The sequence below is a fragment of the Protopterus annectens genome, chromosome 1.part0 (assembly GCF_019279795.1).
Source record: "Protopterus annectens isolate FY-2018-M chromosome 1.part0, PAN1.0, whole genome shotgun sequence".
Lineage (NCBI taxonomy): Eukaryota > Metazoa > Chordata > Ceratodontiformes > Protopteridae > Protopterus > Protopterus annectens.
In genome coordinates this window covers 1,346,932,406-1,346,950,470 of record NC_056725.1, presented here as the reverse complement: position 1 = coordinate 1,346,950,470, position 18,065 = coordinate 1,346,932,406, and the positions used below count along the sequence as shown (strand labels likewise).

The following is an 18,065-nucleotide window of genomic DNA, read 5'->3' as shown; positions in this document are numbered from 1 at the left end:
CATGATGAAGATTCAGTGGTACCGCAAATCAATTTGGGCACAACACTGACATCTTCTGTGTTTTCCAATCCCTCTCTTGCCTTTTGTGAAGAAAAAGCTGTTTTAATTTCTCAATCAGATAAAAATCAGTACAGGGGTTCCTATTCTACCATCCCCTATTCAGAAGGTCTCAAAGATACCTTGGATCTTGTATTGGTGGCCGGTTCTAAGGACATCAGAGAATCTGGTCCAGACAAGAGGAAACATATAAACATAAAAAAGATGAATGTAGTGATTTTTACTCTTCAGACTTTGTCACCTGTAGATTCCAGGGCCTCTTCAAATCATAACCGTCAGTACCACAAGCATGTGATATATCAACAAGCAGAGGGAACAAAATCTTATCACCTTTGCAGACGTTCTGTGAGAGCTTGGGATCTTGCAGTTCATCACAGCCTCTAACTCCAAGCTGTATACATTATTTTAGACATGAATTCAGTGGAAGACTCTTTGAGCATATTCAAGGCAGACCCTCACAAATGGATGCTGAACTGGGAGGTCTTCCTTCAGATTGTCCATTAACAGGGAACTCTCCAAGGAAATCTTTTCTTCCACTTAGATCAAGCAGTTCAGAGTGTTTTGCACTAGAATTCTTTGCAAAGAAGCTTGAAAAAAATGGATGTTCTCCTTTCATCTCATTCTAATTGCACTTCAGAAAGACAGTCCAAAGATGATGGTGTTGACTTCCTTTTGGTTGAGACAACATTGGTTCTCACTTCTTTTTCATAGCTAGGGCTCTCGACACAGGTTACTCCTCAGGATGGACTTGCTCACACAAAAAGGGCTCTCTCTCATTCAGCCATTGAACCTTACAGTTTGGATGATTGTCTTCCAATTCTTCTCTGGCACCTTCATAAAGGAGGCAAGAAAACCTACATCAAGAAAATCTTATATTTCTAAATGGAAAAGATTTTCTGTTTGATGCTACAGCAGAAGACATGACCCCTATCATGTGTATGTGTATGTGGGGAGTCTCCATTATCTTCAAATATTTGTGTGACCTGTCAGCTCTGGTCTTGCATATGCTTCTTTTAAAGTGCACCTCTCTGCCTGCCTACCAGTTGACCTACCTCTTTCTTCATGCTATGATATCAAAAAGTTCCTAAAAGGTCAATCACTCTTCTTTGTGCTCATTTGCCAAAAGAAACTCTGGGTTAGTCTCTCATGTGTACTCCTTTCCTTTTTTTTTTTTTTTTTTTAATAAAGACAGTGTGTTAGCCTATGCCTTAAATTGCACTGCAATATCTGTGAATCAATCTGTCTGCCTGTCTGCATTATTCCCAATTCTCAAAGCAAAGGAGAAAGAATTATTAATTTGATGGATGTGCATAGAAAATTTAGATTTTTACTAGATTTATTAAAAAAAATATTGGAAAATCTGGCCAACTTCTTATTTCTTATGAGGGAAAAATTTAAACAAACCATTTCTATTTGGCAATCCCTATTTATTTCTTTTGTTCCTTCCCTTGTAAAGTAAGGTCAAAGCACATTCTACCAGGGCTATGAAGTCTTTCTGGAATGTTTTTCAATTGTCTTGACTCTACATTTATTCTAGCTACCTGATCTTCCATTCCAACTTTTAGGAAACATTACCTGATAGATGCGTCTACCAGAGCAGGTTTTGCCAGATCTGTTTTTCAAGGGTTACTGGACTGCAGCTCTGTAATAAACGTACATCCTTTTATTACAAACACTTTTTTGAGTCATCCCAAAAGTCATCTGTAGTGGAGCAGTGATGTAATGATAAACATAAAATGTGTAAGAACTTAACTATAACAGTAGTTATGAAATAGATCACTGTTGTATAATACCCACTATTCCTCCTTCCCCTAGATTTCTCTTACTTCTCTCTCTGGTTTTATTCATGGTTGAAGTGGGCCTTCCCTTTATTTTTCCCATCCGTTCTTGCTTCTATCTGGTCATCTGTGAGCATTAGCCTCTGCCTGTTTACCTGGGATAAGAAAGCTGTAAGGATGTTCATGCCTGTACATCCTTTAATTACCATCATGCAGTCTTGTGTGTAGGTGTTGTATGTCAAATGAACAACAAGAGAGGAAGATGCCTAAACTTTTGTAGACCAGCTTGGACATACAGTATCCTTGGCAGGATATGTCCCATAAGTCAAGCAGTACTGCAGAGTTCTTACATAACTGTACTTTATCTTTTGTCTTCTTCAGTGATATGGACAGTCTTCATGCAGGTCAGTGGAGGCCTGTGAAGTGAGTAGTGTTTAGCCGATTGAAATGTTCCCTTATCCTTAGTAAGAGGATTGGACAGTAGAATAAATGTCCTAGCATTAGTTCTCTTAATAGGAGTTTCAAGAATAAGTTCATATTGTAGTGCATTACATTTTTAATTATGTATGGGGTAAATGTTTAGATTTAAGATTATATGGCTATAGTTTAATTTGTGAACAGTTACAAAACTTGTTTTGAACACTTTTTTTATTTTGTAGCAGGAGATATTCTATGTTTGTGTTCAGGGAATAACAACCACATGGAGGAGATTCGCCAGGTCCAGCTGAGGTTTAAGAGGTGCATATGTATTTCTCGCCCTCCATGGAAGGGTCGATCACATTATATTTTATAAATAGCTTTGTAATTCTTACGTCCTACTGCAATTCTTAGTCTGTAATGTATAATGGTTGTTTGTTTTTTTTTGCTACTAGAATATTGGGCAAATTGGCAGCCTTTTTAGAAAACTAGATATGGATCTGATGATGAATGGTAATGAATATAACTTAATGAGCATGCTCATTCCCTGTACTTATTTATTGTGTAGTATGATATATTCATTATTGTCTATAACTATATGTATTGACTAATCCTTTAATGAGTGCAAAGGGACATGTTTATTTGTGTAAAATCAACCCATGTTTTTCTCCAGGAGACCCAGCTATCTGATAAAGAACATTTAAAATTACAGGTTGTTGGTTTTCTACTGGAGGCTTTGTTTCTTGCCCTGACGGGAGGAGGAGAGAGGCTGGTAATAATGTTCTGAAGGGACACTGCCAAATAGTAGAGACTGTTAGCTTTGAATGTGCTAATAGAAGTCAAGATGCACACTTTTGTCAATCATTATGTCCCCAGGGGCAACTAATTATGAAGCAGTTGGGATCCTAAGGGAATGCATTTCCTTTCAAGAAAGTATCACCTTTTGGGGAGGGCGCAGGAAGATAATCTTTAGAGGCTTCAGGTCTTCATTTGTCCTGTCTCCGCGGTGGTGCAGCGGTAGCATTGTTGCCTCACAGCAAGAGGTTCTCCTGTTCGATTCTCGGCTGGAGTGCCTTCTGTGTGGAGTCTGCATGTCCTCCCCGTGGTCGAGTGGCATTCGAAAGACATGTGTGAATGGGTGTGCCTTCGCTGAAGGTTTGGCATCGGGCTGGCAACTCGGCACCATAAAAATCTACTGCCAATCATTAGCAGACCGGAGTTTTGCTGTGGCGACCCCTAACCGGGAAAAGCCAAAAAGATATACAAAGCATGCATGGATAAAACAGATGTTTAATTTTGTCTACCAACCAGAGATGATTTTCAAGTTTTTCTCTGTGCTTCATATCCTACTCTAAAACTGACAAGAGTGTATGACCAAAGAGCATTGGTATATGCCAAAGAAATTTCAAATTCCTCCATTAATATCTGAAGAAATTTCAAATTCCTCCATTAATATCATCCAACCATGCACCCATTGTCCTGCACTGGCAGCTAGATGATACCCTTTTCTGTAGACACCCAATAACCAACCCTGTTACTTTGTAAAGGAGAATCCTGCTTCTGCACAGCTGAAGGAACTACCTAGCAGCAGCTGTCCAATACAGTTGGAGAGTTTTAATGGGAAATTGGCAACTTCAGTGCGGTTTCTTGAGACAATTGCTGAAAAATTAGTTACTCAGTACCCTACAAAGGAAGCCGATTCATGCTGTGGAACTGGCCAGAGCTTCTTCAGACATACTGCATGTACTGCATGTTATATAAAGCATGATGCAGAGCTTCTTCAGCTTAGAAGGAAGCTTGATAGTTACCTGTAATTTAAATATGAATTCAAGACATTGAAATTAGCACATTTTGAGGTTTCCTCTAAATCACAGAAATACCTGATATGTGCCAGCAGGCAGTAGAGAGAGTGGTGCGTAGGTTGAAGGATTCAGGCACAGGAACCCTAGCTTCTGCTCCTTTGGATATAGTAAGGGTCTTTGTTGTTTTTCTATATGAAATTACTCCAAACATCCTCCCTTGCTAGACCATTCTTCTAAACTTAAACTACCTAACATCTCTGAACCTGCCATCATTAACGACTTCCAGAAGAATGCACAAGTAAACTAAGCCTTGGCAGATCAACCAAAACAGAAACTCATGGACTGTGTGGATTCTTCCCCCACCCCACACTACATTTCTCTAACCATTCCCTTCCATTCAGTTCCACCAACCAGTAACAGAATCGTTATAATACCCCTCCTGCAACATTAACTCCCTCTCTCACCTTCTTGCAGTCAGCTACTACTGATTTCACACCCACATAGGTGAATACTAGTCTAACTACCCTGAAGGGCCATTTTAAGCCTAGCTAATAAAACATGGTCAGAATCAAACCCTATACTTTGTCTTTCATATAAGGACTTCAACCATTATACCAACCCCACCTCCTCTTTAACAGCTCTTTCCTCACTGTGACTTGTATAGAGCTGCCTATTCTACACATCATCCACGTCCTATGTCCTTCAGTCCTTCAGTTAGGTTCACCCACCTATCCCTGTCATCTGGCCTTTCCAAACTAATCTACACTCAGTCTATAAAAATACCTCACATCTTCAAATAACTCACAGCCAGTACTAAATATCCACCACTTATCTCTAGACATATTTTTTTTATTCCCTGCTACACCCTTCTCATTTTACCTGTTTTGTACCTCTTAAATAAGCCTGTACTCAATAACTAAGTTTCCCCTTTCATCTGTATCCACATACATCTAATCTCTCATATTTGCATACTGAAACTCATACAAAGCAAAGTACATTTTAGCTATCTTGTTTCTGCTGTGACTTCAACTCCCATACTTTTGCATACTGATAGACATACTCGTAACAAGCAAATATATTTTCCTCTTTTGCGTCTACTCCATCTTCAGCTACCTCCCAAGGTACTCCTCTCTCTCTTATCTCACAGCTGCATCTGCTCATACTCCAAATAATAATCCATACAATTTCATCATATACATGCTTCCTCAAAACGTTCACCGTCATTCCTCTTTCAAGCATGAAACACAATTTCTCATACTTCCTCATCTCCTGCTACTAACCAGTATCACATAATTTCAACACAACTTCTGTACATCACTTACCTACAGTCTCTCACCATCATTACATATCTCCACAGTAACAAGTGATTCTCTCCTATTGCCCCTAGCCTGTTCCACCTATCGCATTTCCATCTACTCAAGAAATACTACTGTTGCTAGTAACCTGCACTCTTAAAAGTACATCTTAAACCAAATACTAAAGGCAAGCAACCCTCTAGCCAAATATACTGCTAACAGTCTCTAAAACTATGTGACAAAGTATACCCAAATACAGACCTAATCTCATAATTCCAAAGCAATAAAGCAGCCATCCAGATCTCTTCCTCCTGAGAATCACACATGTGACACATGTAAGGGCCTTGCATCTCTATAGCACAAACATATCTACGGTGTTATACCTGAATTTCATGCTTGGATTGCCAATCCACTCCCTTGATATCCTAGTACTAACCTGGTTGAAATAGGAAACAAAAGATGAGGAAATCCTACCAGCAGCCTACAGTATAATCAGGCTGGGAAGGATGTGTGGCTGTAATGTACCAAACTATGCTCAAAATCTCCCATCGCACCCTTCTCCTTCCACCTTCCCTGTTAAGTAATGCAGAACTTCTAATTATTTCTCTCAAACACAGTAAATCAATAATCTCTGTGTAATGGGCATATAAATAGGTTCATAGGTAAGTACTAGGCTAGCTGCCTTGTGGGCCATTTTAATTTCCCTTAAAGGTGAGAATTCAACCCGCTGCCTTGTGTCTGTGAGGTAAACACCTTAATCATTATGCCAACCCCCTACCCATGGGTTACTACATGACCTTTAGTAATAACACAGACACTGCAGAAAATTCTTCTCCTGGGTCACATCAGAAATCAATTAAGAAACAATTATATTGATACTTTAACACTGACTGTCAAATACTGAGTAATAGCTGCTCCAGGACTTGCATTAACTTATTCAGCCTTTCACAAATCATAAATATTCCAACCTGCTACATCACAAATATAATTAAAAAATCAACTATTGACTGGATATTTACCAATGTGCCACAAAACATTACTTCATGTGGGTCCATTCCAAACAGTTTAAGCAACCACTTACTTGTCATACGTAAAGAACACCAATATACTTTGGTATGAAGAGAAATTTCTCCACACACACTATCAGAACTCAATAAATAACATCCTTGTTATGGTTCTCCATTAATGAACTCTTACACCCAGGTCTTGCTTCCCAACCAAGGCCATCTGTAAACTCTAAAAGCAGCAGCATTGCCTCACAATTTACAAATCAGTTCATGCAAATTATCACCACTTCCCCACTGCCTGTAGCCCACCTCCTAACCAGTCACGTTACACACAACCATGTCTTTCTCACCCATTCCAACCAACACAATGAAAAAAAAACATTGCTCAAACAAAGAAAAGGGGAAGAGGAAGGAAGGAGGTAACTAATTAAAACATTTTTTGTTCTTAAAGGTATTTTTATAAAACATGACATATACTGTATGTTACACAGTAAAGCATTTTTCAGTTATTTTTTTCTGTTATGGGATGCTAAAGTAAACAGGTGCCCTTTTATTCTTCTTCTTTAGTTTTAAGAAATGTAAGTACTGCAATGTAAAGCAAAAAGAAAAGAAAGTCTGGACAAAATGCAGGTTTAAGGTAATAAGCTGTAATCTTAGGTTGTTAAGCTGAGGGGACAGGTGGTAAAAATGTACAGATCATGATCTAAGTAAAATTTATATGCGTTTTCTTACTTTTGCATATGGGAATTACTGGATTAAGGCCCTCAACTTGAGTTAACCACAAGTTTTAAGTGCAAGAAAGTAAATAAATAGAACACTGAAAGTAATGAAAAGTTTTCCTTTAGCAAATAGATGTTCACAGTGCAAGATGAGAAGCGTGTAGATGAAGTCAAATGTGTATCTAGTTCTCATGTTTGTAGGGAGACAACTGATAACAGGGCAATAAAAACAGAATACTTTCTTCCTTCATTGGCTGTAAGATAATGTTTTCTTAAAGCATGCAAATTGTTTTCTACATCTTTGAGTGGAATAAAGATAAGACAAGAACAGACAGCACTTAGTATAAGTAGAAGTACAGGCTGTACCATGCGTTTTAGCATGGATGACCTTAATTATAGGTCAATTAAAGCTTGTAAGTGTAGCTGTCAATCTGGGACAGTTGTTCCTATTAGGAGGGTAAATTTCATTATTTGAAGATGTACATAGTTTGTGTTTGTAGTAAGGTAATAGGTTATGGGGGTGTTCTAGAGTGTGTTTGCATTTTGATTGTGGGTTTTCATTAAAACAAAGTCTTGACATAGGTTCAAATGGATATGCCAAGAAACAACTTGTATAAAAGATAAACCTGACAAACATTTGTGTGAGCATGTAACACAAAACCTGAAATTAGACATTTAAAAAAGCTGTTATACATAAGTTAGAACAGTAACATATAATGGCAACACTTTCCATATTTTCTTTGAACAAGAATAGTCTCACAGATATATGCAAAAAAATGAGACTAGTGAACTAGATTAAGAAATGCAGATTGCAAATAACTCTTGCTACTGGAGTCACATTTGGAAGCATGTAACTTGGATAAAGAAAAGATTTCAGAATGACAATTTAGAGGAATATCTGGGACAAAGGAAAAGGGGAAGCACTTCTACTAATTGCTAGAGGAGTTCCAATAGTGATAGAAGAGAAAAAAAGATAATGGTAGATTTGTAGTACTAAGGGCTACTGGCAAGGGAGGAGGATTACACTGGCACATAAAACTGCTATAATGGAGCTTAAGAAAATTCTGGAAGAAATGATCAGTTTTCAACTAGGAATATTACAGCAGTGAAAATGTGCCTGGGGGGCCCAGAAGAGGATATATAAGAAAAGATGGAAGATTTTTGAAGAAGTTTATGAAAATATCTGGTATACAAGATGTGAATTCAGTAGCAGGAGCTCTGAGAGAATTTGCATATTATTCCCCAATGTACAAAAAGGTACAAAAACTAGGACAGAAATTTTATTCCACAGAAGCATGTGCATTTAATTCTATTTAAGATCATGCACCAATAATAATAAAAATAAAAATTCAGAGTAATAAAATAAAAATGAGACTGGCACTTTACCCACCTGTCTGGTAAATAGGAATTTAAGGAATGGGTAATGGAAATTATTCGGGAGTTATTGGGGATGACAGAAATTTTTTCAGAAAATATAGCTAGGGAGTGGGATAAAATGAAAGTGGAATTTAAAAGTAGGGAAGAAATAAAAGAAAAAAGATGGTTAAGAAGTAGCAAGAGGGGCTAACAAAGGTTAAAGTATTGCAGAATAGGGGGAATTTTGCAGAATAAGAAGAGCTGCAGAGTGCTAAAGAGAAAATAAGGGAGTACCTGGATAATATGCATGAGTTTAGAAAGAACAACTGTTTCCTGATAACTCCAGAGCACAGAAAATGTTATCACACCAGCTCAGGCAACAGAAAGTGGAAAGGGTTATTGCCAAGCTTAGGGAGCCTGTAACAAGGAAACTAACCAGAGATCTAGTAGAGCTATTAGAAATATTTCTGACATTTTTTGAAAATCAGTATAAAGTACAGAAATGTGGAACTGAAGAAAAAGTTCAAGTGGAATTTTTATGGAAGAATTAAATATGCCAAGGTTAGAGGTAGATTTAGGCTCAATTACTGACAGGATAGGAGGAGATGAGATAAAAATGGGGATGTATAACTAATCTACATGAATCTCCCCGGGAATAGATGGCATTCATGTGGAAGTTTAGAATCTAGGAGGGAAGATAGTGATAAAGATCTGGAAGGTTTTGTTTAACAGTATTTTAAAAGGAGGAGAAGCACCAACATCCTGGAAGAAAGCTGTGGGCTGTAATACATTAAGATGTCAAAGGCCCATTTCGATTCTATACCTTAACTATAAAGTGTTTGTTTCTAATGGCTAAAGCAATGGCAAAGGTGATGCCAAAACTGATAGATATGGATCAGTGTGATTTTGTGGAGGGGAAGCAAACATTTGACAACAGAAACAGAATAATGGTGATCCAGAGGAAAGCAGAACGTAAGAAAATACTATTGCTGCTGTTGTGTCTTGATGCTTAGCAAGCATTCAACAGAGTATGCTGGGATTTTATGAGTAGAGTAATGGAAGCATTTGCATTCCCGAATAAAATTGTAAGGTTGGCTAGGAAGATATATGAGAGATCGGAGGCAAAGATTAAATTGTCAGAGGGTCCTCTCTGATAAGTTCTTTTTGAGCAGAGGAACTAGGCAGAGGTGTCCTCTTTTCCCTTTATGTGTGTTATATTTAGAACCATTTGCAAAGAAAATAAGTGACTCAGAAATTGAAGGATGTAATTGGTATGGTAGTCAAGAAAAGTTGGCTTTATTTGTAGATATTATTGTGCACCTTATAAAACCAGAAAAGGACATTTCAGTGTTGTGGAACATTCTGAGGCAGTTTCAAGTCTTTTGGGGACACAAAATTAATGTAGATAAAAGAAAGGCAATCACTGTAAACTATGTACCCATACACTAATTGGGTTTAGCAAAACCCATATTTATGGGGACATGATAAATCGAAGTACTTAGCAGTGTGGATTAAAAAGTATTCTGTTGTGGCAGCTAAGGATATGTGGGAGGAGACTAAAAATATAATACAAGAACTGGGATATTGGAAGATCTGTTTTATGGATATCAAGGTACAAGCAGTGCAAATGCTTGCCCTTTTAGTTTTATACTAGGTCAGGCATATTTTTATCAACCAGAGGAGAAGTTGTGGATAGCAATTAATTTGAAGGATTATATCTGGGAGGGGGAAAAGGATAAGAGTCAAGTGAGATAAATCCATGCTTCCAGTAGAACAAGGTGGTTTGGGGTTTCCTGACTTGAAGAGGTATTTCAGAGCTACACAGTTAAGGCCACCTGTACGTAGCACAAGCAGAAAGCTATAATTCAAAGTGGAAAGGGATGATGATGAAACAGGGAGGAAGGTCAAGAAGCAAGGAATGACTGGGATTTTGGATGCAGATCCTTAGAGAATAACAATAACCATATATTATACCATGACCCCCCCATTAATATTCCAAAATGTGCATGCTGATTGTCCAGCATGCCCGTTGTAAATCCCACAGTATACCAATGTAAAAAGGTCTGGTCGCCTGGACTTTTTTCCATTGGTATAAAGTGTCCAAAACCTTTTTTTTTTTTTTTTTTTTTTTTTTAATAAAAAAAAAAAACTGAGACTTTTTCTCCATTGCTTCCATTTCAAAGCATTGATGTACTGATTATGCATAGGAACTCAAGTCCCATATGCATGCGCAGTACATCAACACAAGGAAGCAGTATACCACCACCGGCGGAAGAACAGTAATGTGCCATTATACAAAGCCATTTAAGAAAAGTAAGTATTTTTTTCTTAAATAATGTCATTGTATAATAGCAATAACTGACTCCATGGTTGTGGTATATTGAAATTTACCTGCCGGTTGGCATTATTTAATCACTCTGGCTTCGCCCTTGTGATTAAACCATGCCAACCGTGGGTAAATCTTCAATATACCACACCACATCATCGGTTATTGTTTAATTACACAATAGCAAAAATTATTCCAAGAAGTAAGCCAATGTGGGGATAAAAAAGAAGATTCTGCTGATAGGTATGACTGCATTTAGGTGTACAGAGAATAGGCACGGGGTGGTTGAATTTACTGGAGCAAATAAACTAGAGAGGGAAGGGTAATAAAATGGTAAGAAGCCAAGACTTCATTTGGACTACAGGCTAGAGATTGCCCTCCATTTCAAGGGTTGATATCAGAGTATAGGCAAATAGAAAGGAAAAGAGGGGGATCTTAAGTGAAATACTAGCACTGGTAGAGTTTTTAGTAGAATCTAGAATAGAAGCTGCTGTTAAAAACAAGATAATTAGTAGGGGAATATAAACTTTTGCACAATAACTATAGGAATAGATCAAAGGAGGTTTGAAAGGATTGGGAAGAGAGATTGTTAAGCAATTCACAAAGAAACAATGGGAAGATGTGTATGATTCCCATATATGCAACAAAGTCTACAGGATGTAGGATTTTTGCTTGAAAGTGTTTGCATAGGTATTTTTATACTCCCAAGCAGACTCCAAAGAATTTTTCCTTAGGTAGATACTGGAGGTCTAATGGGGATGAAGGAGGTAGCTGGGAACATATTTTTTGGAGTGTAGTGAGTTGGCAAACTAAAAATTCCCTGCATTCTGCTCTATCAAAAATACTGGGTGAGCAAATTCATGTTGCTAAGGAAATTTTTTTAAGATGTGATGCAGAATCAAAATTGCCTAGACATAGCAAGGCCCTGCTGAATTTAATTCTAGTGACTGCCAAAAAAGCAGTCACTAGAAAATGGAAATCAAAGCCTAAACCAACTGTACTAGTAGTAGTGAATATAATCGCAGATATAAAACAATTGGAAGTGGGATATTTAGAAAAGTTTAAGAGCAAATTACATAGAAAAATAAAATGGGATTCATGGGAACAGTACATGCAGAATAATATTTTGGGGGAGGAATGAGGTTTAAGGAAAGCCAAGCCAGGAATTGAATGAGCTGTGTAATGTGTGGTAATGTCTGGATAGTTTATAAGTGATGTCTACTTTTTGCAACTGAAAGCATGTTAATATGGTTTGTTTTCATTTATGTAAATGTATAATTGCCCATGTCATAAGTGATAGTTTATTAAAGATGTCTTTTTAAAACAAAATAATAATTTGTGGTATTTGACACAGTAAAACAAGGGAAGCCTGTAAAGATAATCATGTATAACTTTATCAAACATTTTGAATGTCTGCAGAGCAAGTGAAGTTACTGGTGCACATTTAATAAACAAACCCACACTCCTGTTACACTATTGCCCAATTTCCATCCTTCCACCCTTTGCAAAATCTTGGAGAAAGGTGTCTGCCTTCAACTCACAAAATGTATTACTAAATACCACCTTTTTCTCACAAAAACAATGTGGCTTCTTATCAGGGAGGAGCACAGTCACAGCCATCTGCTTTTTGACCAGTTTAAATTCTCATGTTCTGTGGTACAGTTTTTATAAAACCTTGCCAGACTATTTGTTTTTATTAGTCAATACTCTCTTATAATCTATCTTTCAGAACTAGGTATTAGCCCTGATACAATCTGAGACATCCCTGCACTGGCCCAGTAATCAAGGAGCCTCAATATTCACCACTAACACCAGTGAGGGATGTGCACATTGGGAGGATGACCAGTACAAATGCAGTAAAGTACAATTTCCCTTAAGAGCACACAGCGATCACAGTCAGTCTGGGGCTGGTTTCTCCCTCTCTTTACAGATTCCCAATAAGACTCCCAACTGGCACAGCTATAGGGTTCAGATCTCAGCTGAGTGGTCAAGCCAAAACCTTCAGCACCCTCTCCGTCCAACCACTGCTTCATGTCCCTGCCCAAGTAGTGTGCGCGCACACACACACACACACACTTTGAGATTTGACTTGTATACAAACACACAAACACTCCTGGGGAAGGCTGGCACAGGTTTCCTAGCTATGCCCCCTTCTGCCCAGACTATAAGGTAGTACCAGCTGCCACCAACCACTCTTATCCGCTACTATAAGCCCCTTACAAACAGTGACCAATTCTACTGTGTAATGTTACTATTATCCAAATGGTAAGTTTGTCCAAGTCTTAAGGCTATTTAAGAGTGGCCTGTACAGTGTTACCAAATATATGCAAGTACACTAAGAGCTTAAATATCTCTAAACAAAACCAGCCACACTTAAAAGGTTTAAATGTATTTAATAATAAATAACAGAACAAGACAATACCTAATAACTCAATACAGAGACAACAGAGTTCAGAATCACAGGAAATATTTTAAAACAACATTGCAGGACAGTCTCACATAAATACAGAAAACATCTAGACCAATCTTAATATTCCTATCTCTAAGGGAGACTATGATCTAAGTCTTACTTGCAGAGCAAGGCAAATACAAGTGCTGAACGGATATTTACAGGTCTAGAGACAAGATACAAAATGCACAGACTTTCTCTCTGAGATAGTTCTTAAATTACTGTCAAACATTTCTGCTGGATCATCTCAGATTACATCATTCTTGTCACCTCTTCCTTAGTTCCCAGGCTAACCAGAACCAACAGAATGTAGCATATCTCTGTCAAAAATACTTCCCTCTTAGAAGCTTGCCTGAAACTGGAAGTCGTAAAACAATTAACACTTTTACATTTTAATCCCAGTAATTATTTGTCTTAAGACAATAGAAAGAAACTCTAGCTGTAGACTTTCTGTTTTCTAGCTGTGGTAAACACAATAGTAAAACTCTTTACTTATTTTCTCAGAGTTTGCACGTTAACTTTGTATGTCCCAGTTTCTACTTTGAAAACATACATTTGCACAGGCATGTAGTCCATATACATTTCCGCTGTTTTCCAGCAGGGTGCACTGTGGTTACATTTTTGAAGCTCAGCACATAACATGCAGGTTACTTACATTTGTAGACAAGCTTATGGATCATATTAATATTTGCAATGACATAGAATTTACAAAATTGTAGCTAGCTGGGCTGGCAGCCTTCACGCCTTCCCTTGGTTCCAAAGCTATCTGACTAAGCACCATTTCTCTGTGAACTATAAGTCCTGTACCTCTCTCTGTCTTCACTACTCAAAGTTGTAAGTCAAGAATCTGGTCTTGGCCACCTGTTCTCTGCATACACCAACAATAAACTTTCTATTGATCTTCTTTACTTTCCTCTCCTCCTATAAGCAGATGGCATGGTCTGCTACTGCTCCATCTACTTCCTAACTACCTTATGACAAGATCTACAGTCTAACTTCAGTTGTATCATTCAGTGGATTACTGCTAAAAACCTTATAGTAAATATATCCAAAACTTAAATCTGTGTTTTTTGGTGCTAAAAAAACTCAGCAAATCCAGGAAAACTTTAACAATCTATGGCCGGAACAACCATCCCTTAGAGGAAGTCTCCTCTTTCAAGTATCTTGATCTGTCATTAGACCCTTCACTCACCTTCCACATGTACCTTGACGCACAAATAGAAATCCCTTACTTTTCTGGGCCCATAAAATATCCCCTTTTTCTCTCATACTCCACCAGGTCTGCAGTAGGGAAAAGTCCTACAACTCAAATCTGACCTTCCTCTTGTATCAACAGTCTCTATTAAAAAAATCTACCACTGTTCAGACACTAGAAAGCAAAATATGTAGACTTATTAAACACACCCCAAGAAGTGAACACCACTGTGTGAAAAGGCAGACTGGCTCCCAGTTAACCAAAGAGCATACTTGTTCCTAGGATCACAACTATTCAAACACTTGCAAAACATATTCTTTTTTTAACCTCAAAACTAATACATACTCCAACATTCTACAAGTCTTTGACCATGCATTCTCAGTTCTCGGGCCCAAACTGTGGTAGATCCTCCTACCTGAAATTACAGACTCATCCTTTGAATTCAGGTTCTGTTCTATACTAATATCACATTTATTTAATTAAGCAGAAAATACTTGTAACCCATCAGGACACATCACTTAAGTCTACTTTATCACTTCTCCATTCTAACTCTGCCACAAGGATCCCTTGCTCCTATTCAAATATCTAATTTATTTTGCATTAATTTCTCAAATGATTTGAAACTTTTGCACATATTGCAGATTAATACAGTGGATTTATTATGTATCCAACTCAGCAGTACTCTACTATTGTATAGTTTTACTGTCACTTACGTATATAACCTCTTGTCTATTTTGTATTTTGACCCTGGGTTGAGACTGAAATTGGTCAGAATTGATCACTCTTCTACAGTGGTAAACAAATTCAAATAATAATTCAATAAATAAAATTAGCTCAAAGGCATAACTCAAGGATGTGTTCTTTCCCCCTGAATCTTTGTTAGAGAAAATCTGAGTACAGTCAAAGGTAAAGCAAGAGAAATAATGAGAATGTTTTGTAGAAACAATATATATGAAAAAGAGCCATGTGGCAATGAACTTTGGCAAACATGAGGAAGACAAAAGCATATGCAATTAAAATTAAAACCTTGTGTAGTATATGTAGCTATAAGCGTAATAGATGTCACTATTTTTATAAGATGGAAAAAAGAAAGTTCAAAAGCATTTTCATGGTGATGGAACAGAAATTTGAAAATGAGATGTTTTCAGATATTAATAAGGTATAAAGACTCTATGCAGTTAAATAAAAATATTTTGTAGGGATTGAAAACACTCGGATGAGTGCAAGCCAGATTTATTTAATTTATTAATTGGGTAGCCCCCAATGGGCAATGGGTATCCTTTTTCCACGGGTGAACCAGGAGCACTGTCTAGTGAATGACTTGCTCAGTCTTTCACAGTTTGCAGGTAAAATCCGAAGGAATTAAACACAGGGATACAGGATGATACCTAGTCTTCTTTGATAGAAAAATACTGGCGTTTAATAAGCTGAACATTTCAGTTTAAACTACATACTGGTATAGAAGTATATTACTGTATTTCATTTTAGGAGCCTTTTAAAGCTCTGTGGCTAGAAATGTACTGAACAGGAAACTAAGCAAATTGCTAATATAGTCCCAACAGTGAGTCAAAACTAATATTTGCATAAACAAAGAACGATAAGACTCTTTTTCATTAAAAGGTGGTTACCAGTTTGAGATCAGACTTGACTTGGGAAGGGTGTCCCTGTGGGTAGTACATATTGCTGCCACATTTTTAAGGACCAGGTTAGAAACATTTTGACCTCTAGTGGACTTTTTGACCATTTGATCTAGGATGTTGATGAAATAGAGGAATTTTAGGGCATAGCCTGCAGTTGAGGTACAATTCTCACAGTTTATCAGTTAGGAGTCAAGTCACCCAGGATGATGGAGTTTTTTTTTTGTATATGAAGTTTGTTCACTGTATTTAAGAAATGGACATGTTATCAGGGTCATGCTGTAGCATGCTGTTTTTTTGATAATTGGTTTTATTTAGGCTTAGTTGAATCTCAGTAGGTTTTGCTTTGTGGGTCTGTGGGAATCTCTGTTGAGGTAATATGGTGTTTAGCAAATATGGATACTTCCTCACAGTTCCCATTGTATCTAAAGACATGACAAGCTCAAACTCTGGTACAGAAGTGAGGCTTTCTGCACTCTTAAACCATGTTTCACTAACTACACACACAGGTGAATGCTATGGGCACTGCAGAGAAGAAAGATAACATTTCTTACTTGCATAGTTCATAAGACCCAAATAAAAGTTAAAAACCTTGGCTTTAGATGATTGTGACTGTTGGAAAAAGTGACACCCCAACCCCATGTGCAAAAATGATTCATTGAAATTTGTCTAAGTTGTACCTTAAGTGGCAGCAAAGACTGAATGAGAAGTGTATCTGATAGAAATATTTTTATGGTGAAGAATGAAACTTTTGTTCCGAATTCATTTGCGCTAAAAGCCTATTTCCTTCATACATGGAATGCCAGCTGTAGATTTTCCTAGATCCCATTTTGTTGAACCATATCAGGTTAGATCTTAAAATAGTTAAATATTCTTCATGTGCAGCAGGGTGCCATGATATATTTGCTCAAAGAACAATTGGCCTAGCTTTGATGCGTTACATGCTTATGAAGTAGAAACTCTGTTGTGTTGTTAAACATGATCTTTTACTTGTTCTTTTCAAGTGTTTCATGCCTTTGACCTCACTGAGACAGAAAGTTATTACATTATAGAGTTTGTTCTAAAGATATTATTTTTCTGTTAGAGACAGCGTTATATGAGCAAATTTCATGATTTTTTCCAAACTGTTCTTTGCAGGGAAATGGCTGGCTTGCCAGTCAATGGACAACCAGATTTTAATCTTCGGAGCTCAGAACAGATTTAGGCTGAACAAGAAGAAAATATTTAAAGGGCATATGGTTGCTGGATATGCCTGCCAAGTAGATTTTTCTCCAGACATGAGGTGAGTTAATTGGATCTTATTTTTAAATGACAGAACAAGTCTCACTGCCATTGTGTATCCACTGTTCATACCTGGACACTCCTGAGACAAACATTTTTAGTTTTATAGTCATTTTCTTCCCAGTGTTTCTGGATCATTGCTGTGCTGTACGTCACAATTTCCTTCCTTAATTTCACCTCACTATGCTGGTGGTGGGGGTGGTGGTAAATGCAGGCTGCCATATGGGCTATATAATGGATAAATATGTGGGTAAACAGAATTAACTGTATAGCTAATTCCTTTGCATTTTCTAAAGAGGTTTTCCTTCAGTTTCCCTAAAGTGCCATAATCAAGTGCATTCTTCAATGAATACATTTGATTGAGAGTACATTTGAACATTTTTCATGGGGAGAGTATCCCCACTCTATACATACACACACACACACACACACACACACACACACACACAAATATTTAACAGACATAATGAACTCCAGGGTTACTGCACCTTCAAGCAGCGTCCATCTTTTGACAAAATGGCCATGTATGGACTTGCCAGGAAAAAGGATATTTATAGTTTACTGTTTCAGTAATCATTCTTGCAGTTCTGCCGTGCAGAAACCAGAGCCCAAGGCTGGTTTGAATACCAGAGATTCTCACCTGCCTCCTTGGTGCAGCAGATGTACTTTCCATTCATCATCAAGACGTCTGGATTATAAATGATCATTAGCTAGTGCCATCTTATTTTTTTCTTGCCATCGGAGTC

General features: G+C 37.5%; 1 protein-coding gene across 2 annotated transcripts in view; it reads left to right on the top strand.

Annotated features, from left to right (window-relative positions):
* CDC40 (cell division cycle 40) overlaps positions 1-18,065 on the top strand; it is a 1,050,785-nt gene that overhangs the window by 1,008,199 nt on the left and 24,521 nt on the right. For both annotated transcript variants that reach the window (XM_044066713.1, XR_006364212.1), the window contains exon 14: positions 17,176-17,320. In XM_044066713.1, the coding sequence (XP_043922648.1) occupies positions 17,176-17,320 (145 nt within the window). The remainder of the gene's footprint in view (positions 1-17,175; positions 17,321-18,065) is intronic.